This window comes from Carassius gibelio, chromosome B15 (assembly GCF_023724105.1).
Source record: "Carassius gibelio isolate Cgi1373 ecotype wild population from Czech Republic chromosome B15, carGib1.2-hapl.c, whole genome shotgun sequence".
In the NCBI taxonomy this organism is placed as follows: Eukaryota; Metazoa; Chordata; class Actinopteri; order Cypriniformes; family Cyprinidae; genus Carassius; species Carassius gibelio.
The window spans coordinates 23,064,155-23,086,343 of NC_068410.1; the positions used below are offsets into that span (position 1 = coordinate 23,064,155).

The window sequence follows — 22,189 nt, forward strand, 5'->3', positions numbered from 1 at the left end:
AAAATATCTGAGGCTCTAGTAGAATCCAGTTTTTCAGTACAAACATGGGAAGGGGTTCATTCAATTTAAATAAAAAAGACTACAAAAACTACTTTCAGGTAAACCAGGTAATCTGACATTAAAATATTGTGTAGAGTAGTCATAATCACATGATTGTAATGTAGGTAATATGGTGAATCATACTTTGTAGATTGTTTAAACATCCAAGCGCAGTCTTAGTTAATTTAATTGGGTTTGTCCTAAAATGTGTTTCTGATCACGTAAAAAGTTTCTACATGATTAAGGCTTTCAAACTCAGTGAGGCTTTCATAAAAATAAAAGATCTAAACATTACGTTACGTGGGGAACTTGCTGGTCTAGTTCTTAGGAAAATTAGTGCATGGGAAATATCAAACATGTGGAAAGATGTGAATTGTGACACAAACATCATGCAATATGAGTTTTATAATATCATCAGAAGAGTCAACCTTTGGTCTTTAGTCAAATTTATTTTAAAATAAAAAAAATAAAAAGTAATGTCTTGAGATAAGAAACAAATACACAAACGCATTTTTTCTTCTAAAAATATATACTTCAACTTCCTGCAGTGAGTCATTTGTCCCACACTCGGTTGACTCCGGTGTGAATCCTAATGAAACTGTTAATAGTTTCTCCCCCCGGGGCTGACGGGGGAGAGGCAGCACGCGTGACGTCAGAGATTTTCACCCCTGGGCTGTTGGGAAGGCAGACAGAGTTTCTGTAGATGATCAACATTGTGATAGCGATCTAGAAGAATGAAAAGACTGATGACTCGACTCTGCTTTCTAATGATTAAGAACGATCACACAACACTGAGAGCACCTGAAGCTTGACCCGGCCAGCTAATTACACACCGCTGAGTTTCTAGACTATTAACATATAAGAAGAGAAGAAGAACACTGGACTACACATCACAAAACAAAAGCTTTGATTTTTACTTTGATAAGAAGACTTTAGGAAGTGAATCTTCTCCACTTTCTGCAGCCATATAATTCTAATGAACAGAAGAACAGAAATGTTTAAATTCAAATAAAGTACAAAAACTAATAATTAATGGACAAATATGATATAGTGCAAACGGGTAGATGGAAAGTTAATTAAATAATAATTTAAAATAATTTTTTCTTTCTTTCTGTAAAGCATTTTCACAAAACATGGCCTTTTAAAAATAATAAACAGACTTTTTAATCAATAGTTCAGAATCCTGATGATTAGATCAGATACATCTTTGGGAAGCCCAAAGCACACAGAATGGTTTTCCAAATGTTTTTTTTCTCTCATGAGTATTTCTAGAAAATCTTTCTAAGAAAATAAACATCTTTCTAAATCCAAAACTGTCTGCTGTTACTATTATCGCCTTTTTTCCACATATCACAACAAATCAACATACAATTGTAACGCAGACTCTTTGAAAATATGTGATTCCATGATTACATTTCTGTAAAACGTGAAATACATTGTTTCATTTACATTTCACAGCACTTTCCTGGCGACGTATCCACATCATGCTCTATTAACAAAATCAACAGTACTGTTTAATTACAAAACAAAAGTATTTTTTTAAAATGATATTGCTTGTACCATGTTAGCAATAAGCACCGAGTTCACTTTTGGTTGCACAAAAAGATTTATAGCCTACTCTATCATGTTTGAAATTATACGTATTATAAGCCTACCCTAAACCGATAGTGGTTACAAAAGCAAAAGTGATCAAATGGATTTGCTGAACCAATTTAAGAAATGTAGCTAATCTCAGATAAAGATAAACATTAACATTTTAACATTTTTATCCCAAAATTAAGTGAGAAAAACAAATCACAGCATTATGTATTATTAAAACCAATATAGCCAGAGTAGGTGGTCTACTGTTAAAAAAAAGGTAAATTGTATACTAATAGGTACTGAGCAAAAATATCCATTGCACCTGTTTCGCTCCCAGTCTGAGGCAGCAAGCTTTAAAGGCCTGATTAATGATCTGTACTGATCATGAGAAACTATGGTGGAACAGGTTCACACTTCCACAGCAAAACACCACAAAGCTGCACATAACTTAAAGGCTGGTATATATAAGTAAAAGGCAGTGTAATATTGTAAACATAACAACCTAGAGAGAGACCTCACGTCACTCTTATGTCACTTGTTTATTTATTTTATTTATTTAGTTATTTTAGGCCAATGCTCACCTGTTTAATTCTTCTGAATTAATTAATTGGTGTTTAAGAATATAATCCCAAATTTTACATTACACACTAATTTCATATCCCTTCACTTTTGATACACATGTGGTCCTGAAAGTTGTGTGTGTGTGTGTGCACCAAATATCCCCACAAGGATAGCAATACCAGTAAATGTGGAAATTTTTGAGGTCCCCTGAGGAAAGAAGCTTATAAATCACACAGAATGAGTTTTCTGAAAATCTAAAAATGCAGAAAGGTTTCTATGTGGGGTAGGTTTAGGTGTAGGGAGATAGAAAAGGACCTTTGTTTATGTTTGTGTGTTGCTCAGCAACCTCTTTGTTGGAACCACAACTGTTTCTGAGGAACTACATTGTTTGGTGGAAGAATACTGTTTTTATTAATGTTATTACACTTAATTTGCTCTGTTTTATTTTGTGAAACTTTACTATGTACATGGAATAATCGTTTTACAAAAGCAATAAAAGAATTTATAACAGCTTCACGTCCCACCTAGCAACAACCCTTAGCTGTTATAAATTCACTGTAAACCACAGCTTCTTGGTGCTTATTGCTTTAATATCTTTAATTGGTGGAATTCAGTTCTGTGAATGAATCAAACTAGTCCAAAGCTTCCCATAGCCCATGATCCTGAGATCTGACAAGTCATTTGACTTAAAGAAATATCCGTTTAAAAAATGATATTAAAGCATTGTATTTTGGAGCAATGTTTGCACCTTATGGAGCTATGAAACTGTCTATTGATGCTTTTCTGATTATATTTCTTATGAGATCATACAGATGCACTGCAGGAAGACTTTAGTTCATTAGGTTTAGTTCATTGAAAAACGAAAATTATGTCATTAATAACTCACCCTCATGTCGTTCCAAACACGTGAGACCTCCATTCATCTTCTGAACACAGTTTAAGATATTTTAGATTTAGTCCAAGAGCTCTCAGTCCCTCCATTGAAGCTGTGTGTACGGTCTACTGTCCATGTCCAGAAAGGTAAGAAAAACATCATCAAAGTAGTCCATGTGACATCAGAGGGTCAGTTAGAATTTTTTGAAGCATCGAAAATACATTTTGGTCCAAAAATAGCAAAAACTACAACTTTATTCAGCATTGTCTTCTCTTCTGGGTCTGTTGTGAGAGAGAGTTCAAAACAACAGTATAGTGATATCCGGTTCACGAACGAATCACTCGATGTAACTGGATCTTCTTGAACCAGTTCACCAAATCGAACTGAATCATTTTAAACGGTTCGCATCTCCAATGCGCATTAATCCACAAAGGACTTAAGCTGTTAACTTTTTTAATGTGGCTGACACTCCCTCTGAGTTCAAACAAACCAATATCCCGCAGTAATTCATTTACTCAAACAGTACACTGACTGAACTGCTGTGAAGAGAGACCTGAAGATGAACACCGAGCTGAGCCAGATAACGAACAAACGATTGACTCGTTCTCGAGTCAAGAACCGTTTATGTCAGACGCGTCTGATTCGAGAACCGAGGAGCTGATGATACTGCGCATGTGTGATTCAGCGTGAAGCAGACCAACACACAGAGCGTCTGAACAGAACTGATTCTTTTGGTGATTGATTCTGGACTGATTCTTTGCTAATGTCATGAGCGCAGGTAAACCGAAGGCTTGAATCAAGGGCAATCATCACAAATGACGCCATTACGTAGAGCGCAAAAGAACCGGTGAACCGTTTTCTTCAACTGGTTTATTGAATCTAATTGTCTGGAAGAACCGGTTCACAGAAAAGAACTGAACACCCCATCACTACTGGTGATCCGAAAACCGATGCAACCGGTTCTTGACTCGAGAACGAGTCAATCTTTCGTTTGTTATCTGGCTCGGCTCGGTGTTCATCTTCAGTTCTCTCTTCACAGCAGTTCAGTCAATGTACTGTTTGAGTAAATGAATTACACCGGGATATTGGTTTGTTTTAACTCAGAGCGAGTGTCAGCCACATTAAAAAAGTTAACAGCTTAAGTCATTTGTGGATTAATGCTTATTGGAGACGCCAGCCATTTAAAATGATTCAGTTCGATTTGGTGACCTGGTTCAAGAAGATCCGGTTACATCGAGTGATTCGTTCGTGAACTGGATATCACTAAACTGCAGTTTGAGCTCTCTCACAACAGACATGAAGACAATGCTGAATAAAGTCGTAGTTTTTGCTATGGACTACTTTGAAGATGTTTTTCTTACCTTTCTGGACATGGACAGTAGACCGTACACACAGCTTCAATGGAGGGACTGAGAGCTCTCGGACTAAATCTAAAATATCTTAAACTGTGTTCTTAACATAAACGGAGGTCTCACGGGTTTTGAAACGACATGGGGTGAGTTATTAATGACATAATTTTCATTTTTGGGTGAACTATCGGTTTAATAGAGGTCCGTATTGGATCACAACACTATGGCTTAGTGGATAACATTCAGACACTGGGCTGAAAGTGTCCTTTAACATTCTTTAAATAAAAACCTTCTTGAGAAAGGTCAGTAATCATAAACATGACTCTTTGCAACATTGCTGTTTTGTTGGTGGGTAACATATTTGTAATGCAAGTTATATATTTAATAAGTTATTTGTAAGTTACTTTGGATAAAGGTGTCTGCCAAATTATTAAATGTAAAATGTAAATGTATATAATAAGAATACTTTTCTTTCAAGTAACTAGTAAAGTGCAATACTTTTTAATTTACAAGAAAATAGTTATTTTTTCAAATAAGTAACGCATGATATTTAATATATTTAATTATTGTAGGACAAGTATGCATTTTGTATTTAATCCAATTTTATTAAAGGGGGGGGGTGAAATGCTATTTCATGCATACTGAGTTTTTTACACTATTAAAGAGTTGGATTCCCATGCTAAACATGGACAAAGTTTAAAAAATTAAGTTGTACGTTTGAAGGAGTATTTCTGTTCCAAAACAGAAATACTCCGGTTTTACTTCCGGTTTGTCACAAGTTTCGGAAAGTTTTTTTCGAGTATGGCTCTGTGTGACGTTAGATGGAGTGGAATTTCCTTATATGGGTCCTAAGGCACTTCTGCCGGAAGAGCGCGTGCTCCCGTATAGCAGAGCACTGAGAGAGCACAGACATTCACTGACCAGAGCGAGAGCGAAATGTCACAAAAGAAGTGTGTTTTTTGTTGCGAGGGCAAGACAACCCTGCACAGATTACCAAAGAAAAAACAGCATTAAGGGACCAGTGGATGGAGTTTATTTTTACAGAGCATCGACGGAGTTGTGCAAGTGTTTTTGTTTGTTCCCTGCATTTCGAAGATGCTTGTTTTACAAACAAGGCCCAGTTTGACGCCAGATTTGCACATCATTTATTTCTTAAGGATAATGCAGTCCCAACGAAAAAGTAAAACTGCTTCAAATATCTCTGTGTTGTTAACTTAGCTATCAGCGCGTAAGCACATCAAGTAAACAACATGCGATGCTGGCATCAAACTGCACTTTCCACATGTACAGCTAAAAAAAAAAAAAAAAAAAAGACGACATAAAGTGGAACTTAGTCATTTTCCAAAACCGCTAAGCAAATATATACAGTTTCAGTACATACCACATAGAGACGTCGTTGCTGATGCTGCTCTTGTTAAATTTCAGCCTCTGGATCTGATTCTGGATCATCAATCAATCACCTTTATTTATATAGTGCTTTAAACAAAATACATTGCGTCAAAGCACTGAACAACATTCATTTGGAAAACAGTGTCTCAATAATGCAAAATGATAGTTAAAGGCAGTTCATCATTGAATTCAGTTATGTCATCTCTGTTCAGTTTAAATAGTGTCTGTGCATTTATTTGCAATCAAGTCAATGATATCGCTGTAGATGAAGTGACCCCAACTAAGCAAGCCAGAGGCGACAGTGGCAAGGAACCGAAACTCCATCGGTGACAGAATGGAGAAAAAAACCTTGGGAGAAACCAGGCTCAGTTGGGGGGTCAGTTCTCCTCTGACCAGACAAAACCAGTAGTTCAATACCAGGCTGCAGCAAAGTCAGATTGTGCAGAAGAATCATCTGTTTCCTGTGGTCTTGTCCTAGTGCTCCTCTGAGACAAGGTCTTTACAGGGGATCTGTATATGGGGCTCTAGTTGTCCTGGTCTCCGCTGTCTTTCAGGGCAGTAGAGGTCCTTTCTAGGTGCTGATCCACCATCTGGTCTGGATACGTACTGGATCCGGGTGACTGCAGTGACCCTCTGATCTGGATACAGACTGGATCTGGTGGCCACGATGACCTAGGAACAAGAGAGAAACAGACAAATATTAGCGTAGATGCCATTATTCTAATGATGTAAGTGTTTCCGGTTCCGGTTTACCTAATTAATGCAGCCTAAAAATCCTTTAACGGATTTGGATATTAAAAGCATATTAGTATGTTATGTGTATGCCAGGTTAAAGAGATGGGTCTTTAATCTAGATTTAAACTGCAAGAGTGTGTCTGACTCCCGAACAATGTTAGGTAGCTTATTCCAGAGTTTAGGCGCCAAATAGGAAAAGGATCTGCCGCCCGCAGTTGATTTTGATATTCTAGGTATTATCAAATTGCCTGAGTTTTGAGAACGTAGCAGACGTAGAGGAGTGTAATGTAAAAGGAGCTCATTCAAATACTGAGGTGCTAAACCATTCAGGGCTTTATAAGTAATAAGCAATATTTTAAAATCTATACGATGTTTGATAGGGAGCCAGTGCAGTGTAGACAGGACCGGGCTAATATGGTCATACTTCCTGATTCTAGTAAGAACTCTTGCTGCTGCATTTTGGACTAGCTGTAGTTTGTTTACCAAGCGTGCAGAACAACCACCCAATAAAGCATTACAATAGTCTAACCTTGAAGTCATAAATAAATGGATTAACATTTCTGCATTTGACATTGAGAGCATAGGCCGTAATTTAGATATATTTTTGAGATGGAAAAATGCAGTTTTACAAATGCTAGAAACGTGGCTTTCTAAGGAAAGATTGCGATCAAGTAGCACGCCTAGGTTCCTAACTGATGACGAAGAATTGACAGAGCAACCATCAAGTCTTAGACAGTGTTCTAGGTTATTACAAGCAGAGTTTTTAGGCCCTATGATTAACACCTCTGTTTTTTCTGAATTTAGCAGTAAGAAATTACTCGTCATCCAATTTTTTATATCGACTATGCATTCCATTGATGTTTTTCAAATTGGTGTGTTTCACCGGGCTGCGAGGAAATACAGAGCTGAGTATCATCAGCATAACAGTGAAAGCTAACACCATGTTTCCTGATGATATCTCCCAAGGGTAACATATAAAGCGTAAAGAGTAGCGGCCCTAGTACTGAGCCTTGAGGTACTCCTTGTGATCGATATGATACATCTTCATTCACTGCTACGAACTATATCATAAATAAACGGCTGAATCTGACTGTTAGCCATGGTTTGTTTTGGATGATGGTTTTTTCCTCACGGTAATGTCACAGTTTCCAAACGCTCTCAACGCAAAAGCCTACTGGCGCTTGTGATTCTTAAGCTCCGCCCACACGTCACGCCTCCAGCGGCTCGTGTTTTTCCGGGAAAAATTGGTACAGACTATCTTTCTCTTATGAATATAATAAAACTAAAGACTTTTTGGAGTTATGAAGGATGCAGTACTACTCTATAGGTACTCAAGATTAACAGGAGATTGAGTGAAAATGAGCATTTCACCCCCCCTTTAATCAGTGTTTTTTTTTTGCTGCTGATCTTCAATGATCCAATTTAATGATACATCTTTTTCTTTTTTTTCTTGCTGAAGAATGTGTTGAACTTTCTTTTTCTGTATCCTATTCTACATGCAATCCAGAATAGCAGCACAGCTGAAAGGTTTGTTTGAGCTGCACCCTCTACTGTACAGATGTGAATGTACAGTTCCTTCAGCCTGACATTTATTCATCTCACTTTTAATGTGAAATGGCTTTTACATTTGACAAAAACAGTTGTGGGCTTAAGATCATGATACAGTTCAATCAGACACGTTGGCCAGATGTGGGCCGGATCTGGGCCAACACTATGTTGCTGTCTGGGCTGTTGTTGGAAATAATAATAATAATAAAAAAGTCAATTTAGTATGCCTTTTTTAAATCTAAAACTCTGATATTGCTTCCCCTCTGATCCCTCTCATGATCTCTGTCCACTAAAGATCTTCTTCTTCCCCTGTGTTTTGATCAAGGTATTCAATACAGCTGTAGTTTCAAATCTATGGCTTCTAAAGACAATATAATATAGAATGAGTTACATGTATGAGTATTTATTGGAGTTTTTGTCTTTTTCTGCCCCATAGAAAACACTTTTTTTTTTTTTTATTAAGTAATGATTAAATTATCAAATGATTAAATTATAATTTTTTTTTCAGTCTTGGGTAGTGATGGAATTCACTGAAATGACCAGAATCACACAGAACAGATTGAAACCAGTATATGTCATTTCAGATAAATGAGTAAACCAAATTATGTAACTGTGCAAAGCTTATTATTTCTACATTTATCCATGTCCAATTTCCATGTCTGTGCAAACAAATGGAAACTGTAAGTGTGCTAGAAACACATTTTACATAAACTCTGGATACCTATGATTACTACTGAAAACAAAGAAGTGAATTGTCTCTACTGGAAGAGGAGTGATTCAGCAGATTTTCTCAAGGACACATGAGACACTAGAGGATTTTTATGTTAATGTGGGACAAAAATTCCTACTTTTATATGATGCCAAGGCAGGCAGGTGCCGAAAGATCAACCCGACTGAAATCTGAACCATATAATTACTGGGGCTGAACAAGTAAAGGAGAAAGAAATGCTATGTTTGTTTGTTTTAGTGCATTACTAACTAAAAAGTTAACTTTTGAATAAGCTTCCTTCTTTTTTTTCATTAAGGACAAGTATGAAACATGCTGCTATTCTTCCTCATTGTGGTGTGTCATTAAAAAAACTAAACTAAAATAAACAATTCAGATATGAAGCATTTGAGTGGATAATTTTAATACTGCTAACCGTTACAAGAAAAGTGCTAGAAAAAGCCTCAGTCTCTCTTGTACCACACAAAACACGATGCCATCTAAGACTCCACCTTCCATCTTCCCTTAGCAGAATAAAGAAGGTAGAAACTGTATCTCTCTCTCCCTCCCTCTTTCACCGTTTCTTCATTTAAGCAAGACTTCAAGTTTGAGGACAGCTCTAATATCAGAGCTAATCCTGGATCCTGAGCACCACGGTCTGTGAAAGCGAACAGAGGAGTGAAGAGCGATGGCTTCAGCCGGCCTGGAGATCCTGGGGATGATCCTGACCGTGGCCGGGTGGCTGGGGGGGATGGTGGCCTGCTGTCTGCCCATGTGGAGAGTAGCGGCGTACATAGGCCAGAACATCGTCATCACGCAGATCGTATGGGAAGGTTTGTGGATGAGCTGCGCGGTGCAGAGCACAGGACAGATGCACTGCCGCATCTACGACTCCATGCTGGGTCTTCCCGATGACCTGCAGGCTGCGCGCGCTCTGATAGTCGTGAGTATACTGCTCGGTGTGGTGGGCATGACTCTGGCTGTGGCTGGGGCCAAGTGCACCAACTGCACATCAGATGCTGCTAACAAGCCGCGCATTATGCTGGCAGCCGGGGTGACGTTTATAATGTGTGGACTGATGCTGCTAGTGGCTGTGTGTTGGACGGCCAACGGCATCATCCTGGATTTCCACAACCCGCTTCTAGAGGAGACGCAGAAGAGGGAGTTTGGGAACTCGCTGTACTTCGGATGGGGTGCCTCCTGCCTGCTGATCGTAGGTGGAGGCATTATGTCTTGTTCCTGCTGCTCGAAAGCGCAGAGCAATGCCGTGCCGACGAGAGTGGACTACTCAGGGGTCAAATCTATGTCTGTGAATGGATATGACAGGAAAGACTATGTCTGAGAGGTTTGACTCCGTGCACATGAAGGACCTTGAGAGAAAAGTCAACAAGTCTGCTAAATGATGGCAACAAGCGTTGAAACGTCAAAACGAATAAATGACTGATGCTGAACTTTGATTACCAACATAGCAGATATAAGATTATCGTTTTTGTTTTCATTTGAATGCATTTCATATTGTTGCAAGAAGTAATTTTGTCATTTTATCCTCTGTTCTTGTTTGTTTCACAATCAGCTTATAGTTGAATAATCAGTAGTTCTTAAGTGGTGATAATAAATGCCATTTTCCACTAAAATTGCTAAATGAATGGTTACAGTTAATTTTGTGTCCATTTTAAACATTCTTCTATCTATAAGTAACTTTGCAACTGCATGTCAACTAATTTTCATTAGAGTTTAGGTAACTGTTAGGTTAGGGATAGTAGAATAAGCTGACAAGTAGTTGCAGAGTTTTTTACAGTCCGTAGAATGTCCATCAAAATAAAAGTGTTAGCAGACATGATGCAGACAGTCACTAAAACATGTTAGTTGACATGTTTCTTATTTAATTATAGTTATTGCAGTGTCTTAAGTGGAAAATAAAGTCAGTTTCAGAATCAGAAATATTTTTTAATTTTAGTTTCATTAATTATGCATTAATTGTACCTGATTTTATTTAGACAGGCATTAAATAACATAAAATAATAATAATAATAATAATAATAATAATAATATTAATAATAATAATAAAACTTATGAGACTCAGAAACTAGAATAAATCAATATAATAATAATAAAATAAATAATAAATAAATAAATTCTAGTAAAAGAGTGCCCTTTATTATTATTTGAAATCAATCCTGCTTTTAAAGGTCAATCACAAATATAAACGATCCTCTTCATGTCAGCCCAGCCGGGAATGGAGACAATGCTCTGGTTGTTCTAGAAAATCTCAAAACCTCTTTGTGCCCAGTGCTTTAGTCAAGAGAGCGAAACTGAGACTTGCACGGGTGCAGATAAAAGCACCTGCTATATGGCAGAGTAGATGCCTCTATAATTATGTTGGTACTGTTATGCTATTTAAACTTCTTCTTTTTTTTCTTATTATTATTTTTCTGACAGAAATTCTGTACGCTACTCCTCCTAGGGCTTTAAAGCCACAAGCCCCAAACTCGGCAGACACCTGCGGGATAGAGCGGTGATGGTTGCTATATCTTTTCAGACTGATCAGACTTAAAGTTTTTTTTTTATTAATTTTTAAATGTCAAAATTCATTACCCATAGACTTACATTGTCTGAGAAAAATTGCGCCCCTACAGTTGCAATGACATTTAGGGGCGGAGTCGGGTTTCGTTTCACTTTTAAACTGGTTAAAAATACTGCTGCTCAGCCCAGGCTGTCTACAAGGAGCCGAGAACTAGCGAATTCATTCTTATTTAAGACCTTTTAAAAACGCGATTACACGCAATCCACACGTTAGAACACACCAAGAGCTAAATTCAGATGTTTCTGAACTGTTTAAAGTAATAACATTATATATTCGCGGCAGCCAACTGCTCGCGAGCTGGCGATGTATTTCTCTGAACACTTGAAGTCCACAGAGAATTTACAGCCTTTCGCATTAAAACACTGCAGCGAAACGGCACAAAACAATTAGAATAATATATTATATGGTTTTAAAGTAGTTTCGGCCACTGTCACGCTGGTCTTAGCTGGTTTCTAACTGAATCATCATGCTGAACGTCACAGATGAGCTCGCGATGTATTTGTCTGAACACTTGAAGTACACATTTACAGCCTTTCACATTAAAACACTGCAGCGAAACGGCACAAAACAATTAGAAGAATATATTACACATATGAAAATGAGTGTTTATATGTGCTTGTGAGATTTCTCTGTCAGGCTTAATGTCGCAGCAATTGCTCAGCGTTGCATAACATGGTAAAGCAGGGAGCTACACTGAGACCAAAAGGGTCGCATGCATCACTGATTATTTTTGTACCTACTTATGTGTTATGCTATGATTTAATATGACCATTTATTAAAACAGAAATGTGTATTTTAAGAATACGTTTTATAACGTGCTCCGAGCATTCAACACATCAAGTTGGCTTCAGCCCCGCGCTGCGGGAAACTGAACTGAGCAGCTGATGGCGCGTGTGCACGAGAGAGAGCCGCGCGTATCGCGGACAGGGACAGCAACACTGAAGAGAGCTGTCGTTCAGGACGTTCACTTCCTCCTGGACCTGAACGAACAAATTCAAATCGCAGTTTAAATAAACAGAAAAAAGAGCGAAAAGCAAAAGAGCTCAATTCAGCAGCGCGGTGTTGTTCAGGGAGCAAGCAGAGACGCGTCTCAAAGTCTTCTTGCTTTTGTACCGACAACAAATACATACAAAATATGTCGAAATACCCGTGTTGGAAAGTGTGTTCGAATAAGTATGTGGTTATGTCTTAAGTGAAAGTAAAGATTTGCAAAAAAAAAATCGGATGTGTATCATCATAATGGATGCGTTTGTCTCTTAAAGGGACCGCGCCTAATTTACTAGCTCTGCTGTCAGTGTCTTTAATGTATGAAAATGAAAGTAAATCACTCACTGCTCTTGACTGAATTACCTTGTAGTACAAGAATTTATCCAAAGTCAATCCAAAAATAAGATAGAATTGTTTTACTAGTGGGTGCAGGCCACTAGTTCATTTATGTAAGTGAGTATGGCAAAATAGTGATCTGTGAAATATTATACCCACTAATTCTTCATACAGTAGGCTACCAGTGAAATTGATTAAAAAAAATAATAATTAAGGACCTGCCCATGTTTTGCTTAAGTGTTTCTTTCTTTAATTGTTAATGCAACCTTTTCACACCACAGACTGAACCAAATTAAGCATTTCTTGCTTGGTAACTGTTCAACAAAGTATTGATAGTTGTGTAAATATTGTCATACTGACAGTCTGAAGTTTTGGTTGATTCCATTACATATCTTTTTATCAAAGTTATCCGAAATTATCAAGATGAATTTGTTCTGAGTTATTGTCATATATTATTACCAGTTTCTAAACTACAGCAAATAAACTGTGATTATGTGAGAAATGTTGAAGGTGTCTGAATACATTTTGGTTTGATTGTGTATTTTATCTTACAGTGAAGACTATGCAGTGCTATTTTACATTAACAAAAACAAACTTAAAAAAAGTAAACATTATGTAAATAGCACAAATAAATAAATAGAATGAACATACAGTACAAATTAAACAATTTTAAACAGTGTGTAACTGCATCATCTATACAAACCATTGTGCTTGGACCCCTTATGATCTCCTTGATTTAAAATGCATTGTTTCAGTAATCTTGTGTGTCGTTGCCCACAACGCAACGGTGGCAGGACTGTGAAATACATACACGAGAAAAATAGGCAAGACTTATTTCACATCCAGCTAGACAACCCTGTCATAGCTGTTATCATAGCCCAGGCTTTTTATTAAAAAAAGAAAACAGCAAGGGAGCATGGAAAAAGACTGTTGCAGGTGTATTTTTTTATGGCATTATTATGTGTATTAATTTTGCAGCGGGGCAACTCAATGTTGGGCACACAAGTACTTTGGCTCTTTTGCTCCATGGCCAAGATGGCCAAGCCAACATCAAAGTTAGTTCACTAACTTTTAATTCTAGTTACTAACTGCAACTCTTTCTCAAAGTGTTCAATAATTAGGAAATATGTAAAGCTCTGGAAGGTAAATATGCTAACCTACTTCTGTCTTGAAGTCATTAAACATGGTGCTATAACGACATTTTGTTTACTGTTCATGCAAGTTAAAAAATACATACAACAAATGCATCTGATTTGATGTACTGTAAATAGAAGTAGAAGATGCTTATTCCACTTGTTCCACATGCTCCAACAACACTGCAAAGGCTGACGCAAGGTCACCAGGCTTCACATACCTACACATGACTGATTACAGAGTAAGTGTGTGTATAGCGTGTGTGTGTGTGTGAGAGAAAGAGATAGAGAGTTAATAGTGCCTGATGCTGTTTAGTTTAGAGTTGATGAATCGTGGACTGCTGATAGCAGCTAAAGTCACACTGTCAGGCATCATTGATTCTGTCTCGGTTGTCTCTCAGCATTCAGTGACTTTACTGCTCCACCTCAGGTGATGAATGAGTTCAGTCATCACTTTCAAATCAATGTCTGCTCATATAATCCAAACAAATTAAGTTTGTTCTTGTGGTATCCCTTTTCTAAAGCATGCAACCACTGAAAGTTTTGCTCAAAAGCCTGTGGTCATGCTGGTTATCCTTTAACCAGTTCCCTTTGGGCTTTTGTTATCTATCCCCCATTTGGTCACCGAGTGGGAAATACCAGATGAAGAGAGCTAAATCATTAAACGAACCGTTTCCATGCCAAGGTTAAGCTCACTCAAAGTTTAGCCAATCCCTTGAGTCTTTTTTCCAACATAACTCCACCTTCCTCCTCGTTGCATTATAAAGCAAGAGCCATTGTCCTGAAAGGCTTTCCTTGGTGAATGTAATTCATTTCACAGCACATTCTTGTATAAAACAGAATGGCAGCTCTGGGGTTGGAGATATTAGGGGTCACCCTAGCTGTGTTCGGTTGGATTGTAGGCATCGTGTCTTGCGCTTTGCCTATGTGGAAAGTCACGGCTTTCATCGGCGTGAACATCGTAACGGCGCAGACCATATGGGAGGGAATCTGGATGAACTGTGTAGTGCAAAGCACTGGCCAGATGCAGTGCAAAGTCTACGACTCCATGCTGGCGCTCAGCTCAGACCTGCAGGCGGCCAGGGCTCTGTGTGTGATAGCCATTGTGATGGGAGTACTGGGACTCCTGCTCTCCGTTGTGGGGGCCAAGTGCACTAAATGCCTAGAGGAGGAGCGGGCCAAAGCCAGAGTGATGATCACCGCTGGAGTCACCTTCATCTGCGCTGCGGTCATGCACCTGATCCCTGTGTGCTGGTCTGCTCACAGTATCATCAGATCCTTCTACGACCCCTTAATCATAGAGGCACAAAAGAGGGAGATAGGTGCGTCTCTTTACCTGGGATGGGCATGTAGCGCCCTTCTGCTGATTGGCGGGGGGATTCTCTGCTGCAGCTGCCCCCCGCAGGAGGGGAATAGGTACGGTCCACCCAGCAGGATGGTGTACTCCTCTGCACGATCTGTACCACCCGCTGGCTTTGACAAACAAAACTATGTGTGAACAAATGTACTCTTTTTGTGTTGCAACTCTGAATCTCTGAACATGATGATACAGCACAAGACAGTGTGTGTTTCTGTACAGCGAGTCAGAATTCTTTTGCCATTTCTTTTGTTACCAAGTTTATGCAAGCCGTTTCGAAGAATTGCAAGTATTATATTATTACTAAAAATAAGCACATGCAAAAATATGTTCCTGTCAAATGTGCATTGATATTGATATTGTGCTTTTTAGTATTGTGTTACAGATAACTAAAATTTCAGTGTTTTTGTAAACTTTTCATTACATGTATCTATGTGAGTCCATGTTCTATTAAGATTTGTAGTTTAAGTGTGCCACATTAATTTTAATACACATTCACAATTTAAAAAAATAAATACAAATTAATTAATTTGTTTTTATGTTCCATGGTTTTTGGATCCTAATTAATTTAATTTAATAACTCTTGCCCCACTTTTTTTTTTTTTGAAGTTGCAAGCTATTTTCAGCATTTGTTATAATTTTCACAAACATTTAGTGGCATCCAGAATATTTTATTGTATGACTATATGAACATGCATTATGTTAAATGAAAGAACAGAGCCTCTGCCTAAAATAAATAAACTACCTTCCTGCAATTTTTAATCAAATAAAAGCAACATTTTAAACAAAAACCTGAGAAAATCATGTTTTAAAAAAATAATAAAAGTCTATATCCAGATCAAATTGAGAATGATGATCAAAACATGGAGTAGAACAACCCAAAGCTTCACAACCATAAACCACTTTCTCTGTCAACATTTATTTCGGTATCCTTAGACAGTTTTGTTTTGTATGTAATGTTTGATGATCATGTTAGCTAATGCATAATCAATGCTTCTATAGTGTGTTTTATGCTTATTTTTCGCTTGTTTTTAGATGCAAATAGCGCCCCTACTGTCTAACAGTGCAAACATGGATTGGCAGAAAATTCTGTCAGCAGTGGGGAAAGAGTTAACATTAAACCGATTCATCTCAGAAATGTATTTGAAAATACACTGAATGAACATACTGTGCCATACTTTGCACAAGAATCTTGTCTTTGTCAGGGCCCTAATCTATATAAAATAGGCCTATTTTATGGATGAAGATGAGGCATGGTTCACAGAATGAAATAAAAACACAGAAGAGCTTGAACCTGCTTATAAGCATTTGAGAACATCCAAAGGTAAGAAAGTGTTGTAAGAAAATATGTTTTTTTTTTTTAAAGAGCCTTTGACTGAGGAAGTGATATGCATGTTAATAAGAAACTAGTTAATGGTGACTAGTGTTACCCAATCTGAAGTGTTTCCAAAAATGGTGTATTATTCATGTCAGGCGATAGTAGATGGTGATGTCACTTTGTAAAGAAACACTACACTACAGACTGAACACGTAATACACACATGCATGACATCACAATTTTCTCAAATTCACTGATAAGATAATGGCATCATTAATAAACATTTAAAAACATGCATTTTGAAACACATGCTCAAAAATGTGCATTTCCAACTTAAGATTTCATCAAAACAGTGTGGATGTCTGTTTTTCTCATAGCTCCCCTGTGCTTTGAATTTCTGATGCTTGGTTGACTCAGAAAACCAGGAGAGGATCTAAGGCTAGATTTACACGGCAACGATGTAGTGAAAAACAGAAAAAAGTTTCACGTATACACGACTATGATTTCAAAATGATTTGCGTTTACACATATCCACAAAAATGGCCAAAAACACTGTGTTTTAAACAACTTGCACTTTTAAACCGTTTAAAAAATATGCATTTTCAGTCCCCAAAACGCATTTGTTGTGTAAACGAACGGGCACAATGCAACAAAAAGTTTACAGTTTCTGGCTGAAAATGTTGTAGTGTAAAAAAAAAAAAAAAGAATAAATAAACAAATAAAATAAAAATATTGTAGCCTAATATTAATGTTATACAAGTTTAGGTCACTACATTTATTTTATTTTTATGACAGATATAATTTACATGATTACAAATTTTTTGCTTCAATTCATAAAAAAAACATCTTTTTTTATGAGCATATTTAAAATGCAGTACATTTGTAAAAAATAATAATAATAATATAATTAAATTCTGAAAAAAAAAGAAGAGTTTTTACAGTGCACCGCACATGACATGCAGGGAAAAATTGTACGCTAAATTGTGTGCACGATTTACTATTTTGTTCCCTCAATTTTATAAATTGTGCACACAACTGACTAATTTGTTCACTTGATTTGCTAAATTATGCACGCACACACACACAATTTATTTATTTTTTTCTTGTACAGTATGTCATGTGCGGGGCTCCATAGTTCGTTCTGGTTTACTAGTCAAAATATGTATTATGTCGATTACATAATCAGTCCATTCAAAGCAAAATATTAAATGCTCAAAGTTCAAAGAGTAAAATATGCAAACCATACTCTCATCAGAAAGATGCATCAGGTGAGTGTAAATTTTACTGCAGCTATGTAAAAAATGTAAAATCAGAAAGTTTCTAAAAATGAGCTATAAAATGCTAGAATGTATATCTATGAAACTGTTTATCCAGCAACCAGGGACGGACTGGGACTAAAAAATGGCCCTGGACTTTGACTAGGCCCGTCCCAAAGCAATCGGCGCGTGTAAACTCGACAACAACAAAAATAACGCCTAGCATGAGTGTCACGAGACTTTAATTGTGGCTCATGATACTATACCATCCAAATTATAGCAATAGCACTGATGTTGAGCTGGAGTGGGTGTCTTTCTCTGCTCTTGGTCTAAACTCAACCTGAATAAACAACAATGGAATGGATTAAAACAAAAAAAACAAAAAAAAAAAAAACAGGTTTTATTCCAAGATAGCATGGAATAGTTTATATAATATGCTGTTATAAAAAGTATATTATACAATCTATTCCATGCTGTCTTAAAATGAATTTATTACTTAATAATCTTAATTTATGCAGTAATTAATCTTACTGCACAGATTTTAATACCACATCTAAATGAAAATACACCATTACAAATTTAACTTCTATATTCAAAATCTTCAAAATTTGTAAATATTAAGTGTAATGTTACCAACATTTTTAAAAGTAAAAGCACAACATATTTCTTAATATTAGCTACTGCATGTGACATTTTACAGCTAAAATGTTGAAGTTGAGCTGTTTTAACTACTGTAATCATTAAAAATGTAGCAACCTGAATATCACTTCCCAACATCATCCCTAGCAAGTAACTTTCTTTCTCCTCTCATGTTCCATACTTGGATCTGGATCTGCCTGTGGAACCAGCTCATCTTTCTGTCCATCATCATCACTGATGGCATGTTGTAGTCTGGCTCACTTCTTCACTGCTGCTAATATTTATCTGAGAGGTGCTGCTACTGGAAAATACTGATATATTTCAGTTAGTTTGGGACATTTAACGGCTTCAGTACCTAAATTCCACATTTTTTTTCTCTCGCCTTCTCAGCCCCACCCTTTTCTTTCCGTTTTGTACCCGCCGGTCGTGTTATGCATATTGTTTGTTTGTTTCTATGCTTCTTCTATCTAACGTTAACGTCTTTGCTGTTGGTTTCTTCCTACTCTTCCACTTCTTCTTCTTCTTACTTGGCGGCCACGGCCAGTGCAGTGCATTGCTGCCACCTACAGTACTGGAGTGTAAAAACAGATTAGTGGGGGAAAAAAACGGTGATGACTGCATGCTTGGCGGGTGGTGGGCTGGCCCACCGACCGTCCTGGAGTACCGGCCGTTCTGTGATTCTTCAGATCACACAGATGGCCAGTCCGCCCCTGCCAGCAACTAAGATCTTGCTGTGAATTCTCCTTGTGTATTTACCATAGCAACATGATGAACCTAGCCTAATGCAACAGATGTCTGAGACACAGTAAATTAATATCAGTCTCTAAAGAAGTATTCAATGAAATTGGTAGAAATTCTGGTATTTCATTACACAGTGTCTGTATAAACCCTGATTAGAGTATTTGAAGGGGCAGTGTCCATTTTTTCTTAAAATGTTACAATATTTAATATTTGATACTTATAACATTACTTTAAGTATTTTAGTGTTTCTTGATTTTATTTACATATATTACCCTGGAGTACAAAAGCTGTTATGTGGAGGGGTTGGGATGAATTCAGATGCAGACAGGAAGTACCAAACACAGGATTTATTAAATACAAAAGGGGAAAACAAAACCCACGAGGGGGAAAACAACGACTAGGGTAGACACTAAATAACTTTACAAGACACGATAAACAAAGACTCTGAACACTAACTACAAACAAACACTCACAGTTATACAAAGACTTCTTAGAGGGGTTACAAGGATACGATATCTCACGAGGCTGACATGTAGAAACACATATGAGGAAACAATCACAGTTTGGAACAATGAACCGACGAAAGACAGAGCACACTAGGGGATCTAAATAGGGGAACTAATTAAGACACAACAGGTGGCACAGATACGGCAATAACGACAAGACTAGGATAACAAGGGGGCGGGGCAAGGGAACGAGACAACACAAGCACATGGCCCAAAGACAAGGCCATGTGCTTGTACACAAAACACGGGTCTGTCATGATCCTGCCTCAAGACTAGAGAAAAGTCAGGACATGAAGGCAGAATCATGACAAAAGCAGTCTTAAGTCTCTGGGGTATATTTTTAGCAATAGCCAAATAAACATTGTATAGTCCAAAATTATTGATTTGTCTTTAATGCCAAAAATCATTAAGATATTAAATAAAGACCATGATCCATGAAGATATTTTTTAAATTTCCTACCATAAATATATGAAAACTTAATTTTTGATTAGTAATATGCATTGCTAAGAACTTCATTTTATTTATTTTAAAATTTTTTTATAATTTTTATTTTGTATTTTTTTCTGTAACCCTCCCAACCATACTTACCCCATATTCATGCTATTAATTAAAACAACTTAAAATATTTGGAAAAAAAACAGCAGCAACCAAAACACTATGAACTTTGCTATTGTTTGTTTTCCAACCAAAAATGGCAATAATTGTCAGCAATTAGTGATTTCTATACTAACATACTAACAGAGCTCAGTATAAACATAACCTTTTCACGGATGACAATAACTGAAATAATTTCTTAACTTAAAAAGAGGTCATTGCGGGGAGTACAGTAAAATGACTCCTCCTTTCAAAAGAACATCTTACATCTTATCTTTCTAAAATAAATTAATGTCATTGTGCACAAGCATGGACAGCCTCTATTGATGTGCAAAGAAGCTATGTTTTGTTCTTAATTCCCAAAACTGTCCAGTAATGGAGGGCAGTTTTTGTTCTGGTGTAACTTGCCCTTCCTTTGTGTAATGTCTCCTTCCTCACAGACTCCTCCTATCTACCTGATCTGAGGTATAAAGGACACTTGTTTTCTCACAGATACACTCTGTTTGCTGAGAGGTATTGGCTGAAATTCGGCTTATACTGCAGGTTCCCTCACAGCTGTCCAGTTATTTTAACAGCATCTCAGGCATTGTATAACTGCCACAGATCCTTTAAGAAGACATGTCTTTTGGCCTGGAGCTAATAGGTATCATCTCATGTGTTCTGGGCTGGCTTTTGGCCATCTTGGCTTGTACTCTCCCCACGTGGAGGGTCACAGCCTTCATCGGATCCAACATTGTGACGGCTCAGATTATCTGGGATGGCCTGTGGATGTCCTGCGTGGTTCAGAGCACCGGACAGATGCAGTGTAAAGTTTATGACTCCATGCTGGCTCTCTCTCAGGATCTTCAAGCGGCTCGAGCTCTAACTGTCATATCCATCCTTCTGACCGTCCTGGCTGTACTGGTGTCCATCGGAGGAGCGAAGTGCACTAACTGTATTGAAGACGAGTCGTCCAAAGCTAAAGTCATGATCCTAGGAGGTGTGCTGTTTATCATAGCTGGGCTTATGCAGCTGATTCCTGTGTCCTGGTCTGCAAACAGCATCATCAGGGACTTTTACAACCCTTTGCTTCCTGACGCTCGGAGACGGGAGATGGGAGCGGCGCTCTACATCGGCTGGGCAGCAGCTGCGCTCCTGATTTTGGGGGGATCATTGCTCTGTTGCTCCTGCCCTCCAGAGAGGAAAAAATCGAGCCCATCTAGGATGCCGTATCCTGGGTCTCGCTCAACCGGTGGAGGAGGCTATGACAGAAGAGACTATGTGTGAAACAAACAAAGGACAACTCTGAACTCAGTGTTGCAGTGCTCAGTGCACAGGCATCATTTTCTGGAAAAAAAAGTGAAAATATGCCACACATTCTCCATCGTGGAGAAACATGTTTGATGACTTTGGTCTCCATGTAAGTACGATGTTGGCTGTTCAGAATGTAATGACACTGACAGTGAGAAATGGCCTTTTGTAATTGCTGTGAAAATGCAAATTAGGTCTCCTACGTTCAGCTGAAATCTCAACGAATCATCATTTTTAGTTAACTGAGGTGTATTAAGCGTATGTTTTTTTTTAACGTTTTTTTTTTGGACTAGTTGCACTAAGATGTTATGTTTGATTTTTTTATGTATTTTAACAGACAATTTGACTTTGTGTTCACTATATGTTCACTATTAAATATTATCTTTTTGAACCATCAAACTGTGTATGATTTAAATTGTAATTTGCATTTCTTTATTATTTATATGATTTTTCTCATCTGTTTTTACAAATGGAATTGTACATTTCCTTGTACATATATCTTTGGTTCATAAACACTTCCTGCCACAAAATTGTAATCTAACTTTATTAATAAGTAAACAAACTGAACTAAAAGCTTTCCCATGGATCATTTCAGGGTGGTCCCGGACTGTGGGAGGAAGGTTAATATGGTGTGAGTTTGAGTACTCTATTTGTGAGCACTGAGG

At 37.5% G+C, this 22,189-nt stretch overlaps 2 protein-coding genes across 2 annotated transcripts; both read left to right on the plus strand.

Moving 5' to 3' along the window:
- The first annotated feature begins 9,426 nt into the window (after positions 1 to 9,426).
- On the plus strand, positions 9,427 to 10,517 carry LOC127973117 (claudin-9-like). The gene has a single exon (XM_052577186.1). It carries the CDS (start codon positions 9,471 to 9,473, stop codon positions 10,122 to 10,124), a length of 654 nt encoding a protein of 217 aa, XP_052433146.1. The 5' UTR covers positions 9,427 to 9,470; the 3' UTR covers positions 10,125 to 10,517.
- Positions 10,518 to 14,590: 4,073 nt separating this feature from the next.
- LOC127973120 (claudin-3-like) lies at positions 14,591 to 21,539 on the plus strand. The gene is made up of 2 exons (XM_052577189.1): positions 14,591 to 15,144; positions 20,848 to 21,539. Exons 1-2 carry the CDS (start codon positions 14,664 to 14,666, stop codon positions 21,498 to 21,500), a joined length of 1,134 nt encoding a protein of 377 aa, XP_052433149.1. The 5' UTR covers positions 14,591 to 14,663; the 3' UTR covers positions 21,501 to 21,539.
- Positions 21,540 to 22,189: the final 650 nt, after the last annotated feature.

Bases quoted from the DNA above. Each gene is read 5' to 3' on its own strand.
- LOC127973120 (XM_052577189.1), top strand. From the start codon at position 14,664: ATGGCAGCTCTGGGGTTGGAGATATTAGGGGTCACCCTAGCTGTGTTC. The intron at 15,145-20,847 runs GTGCGTCTCTTT...AGATCCTTTAAG, and splicing joins GGCACAAAAGAGGGAGATAG to AAGACATGTCTTTTGGCCTG.
- LOC127973117 (XM_052577186.1), top strand. From the start codon at position 9,471: ATGGCTTCAGCCGGCCTGGAGATCCTGGGGATGATCCTGACCGTGGCC.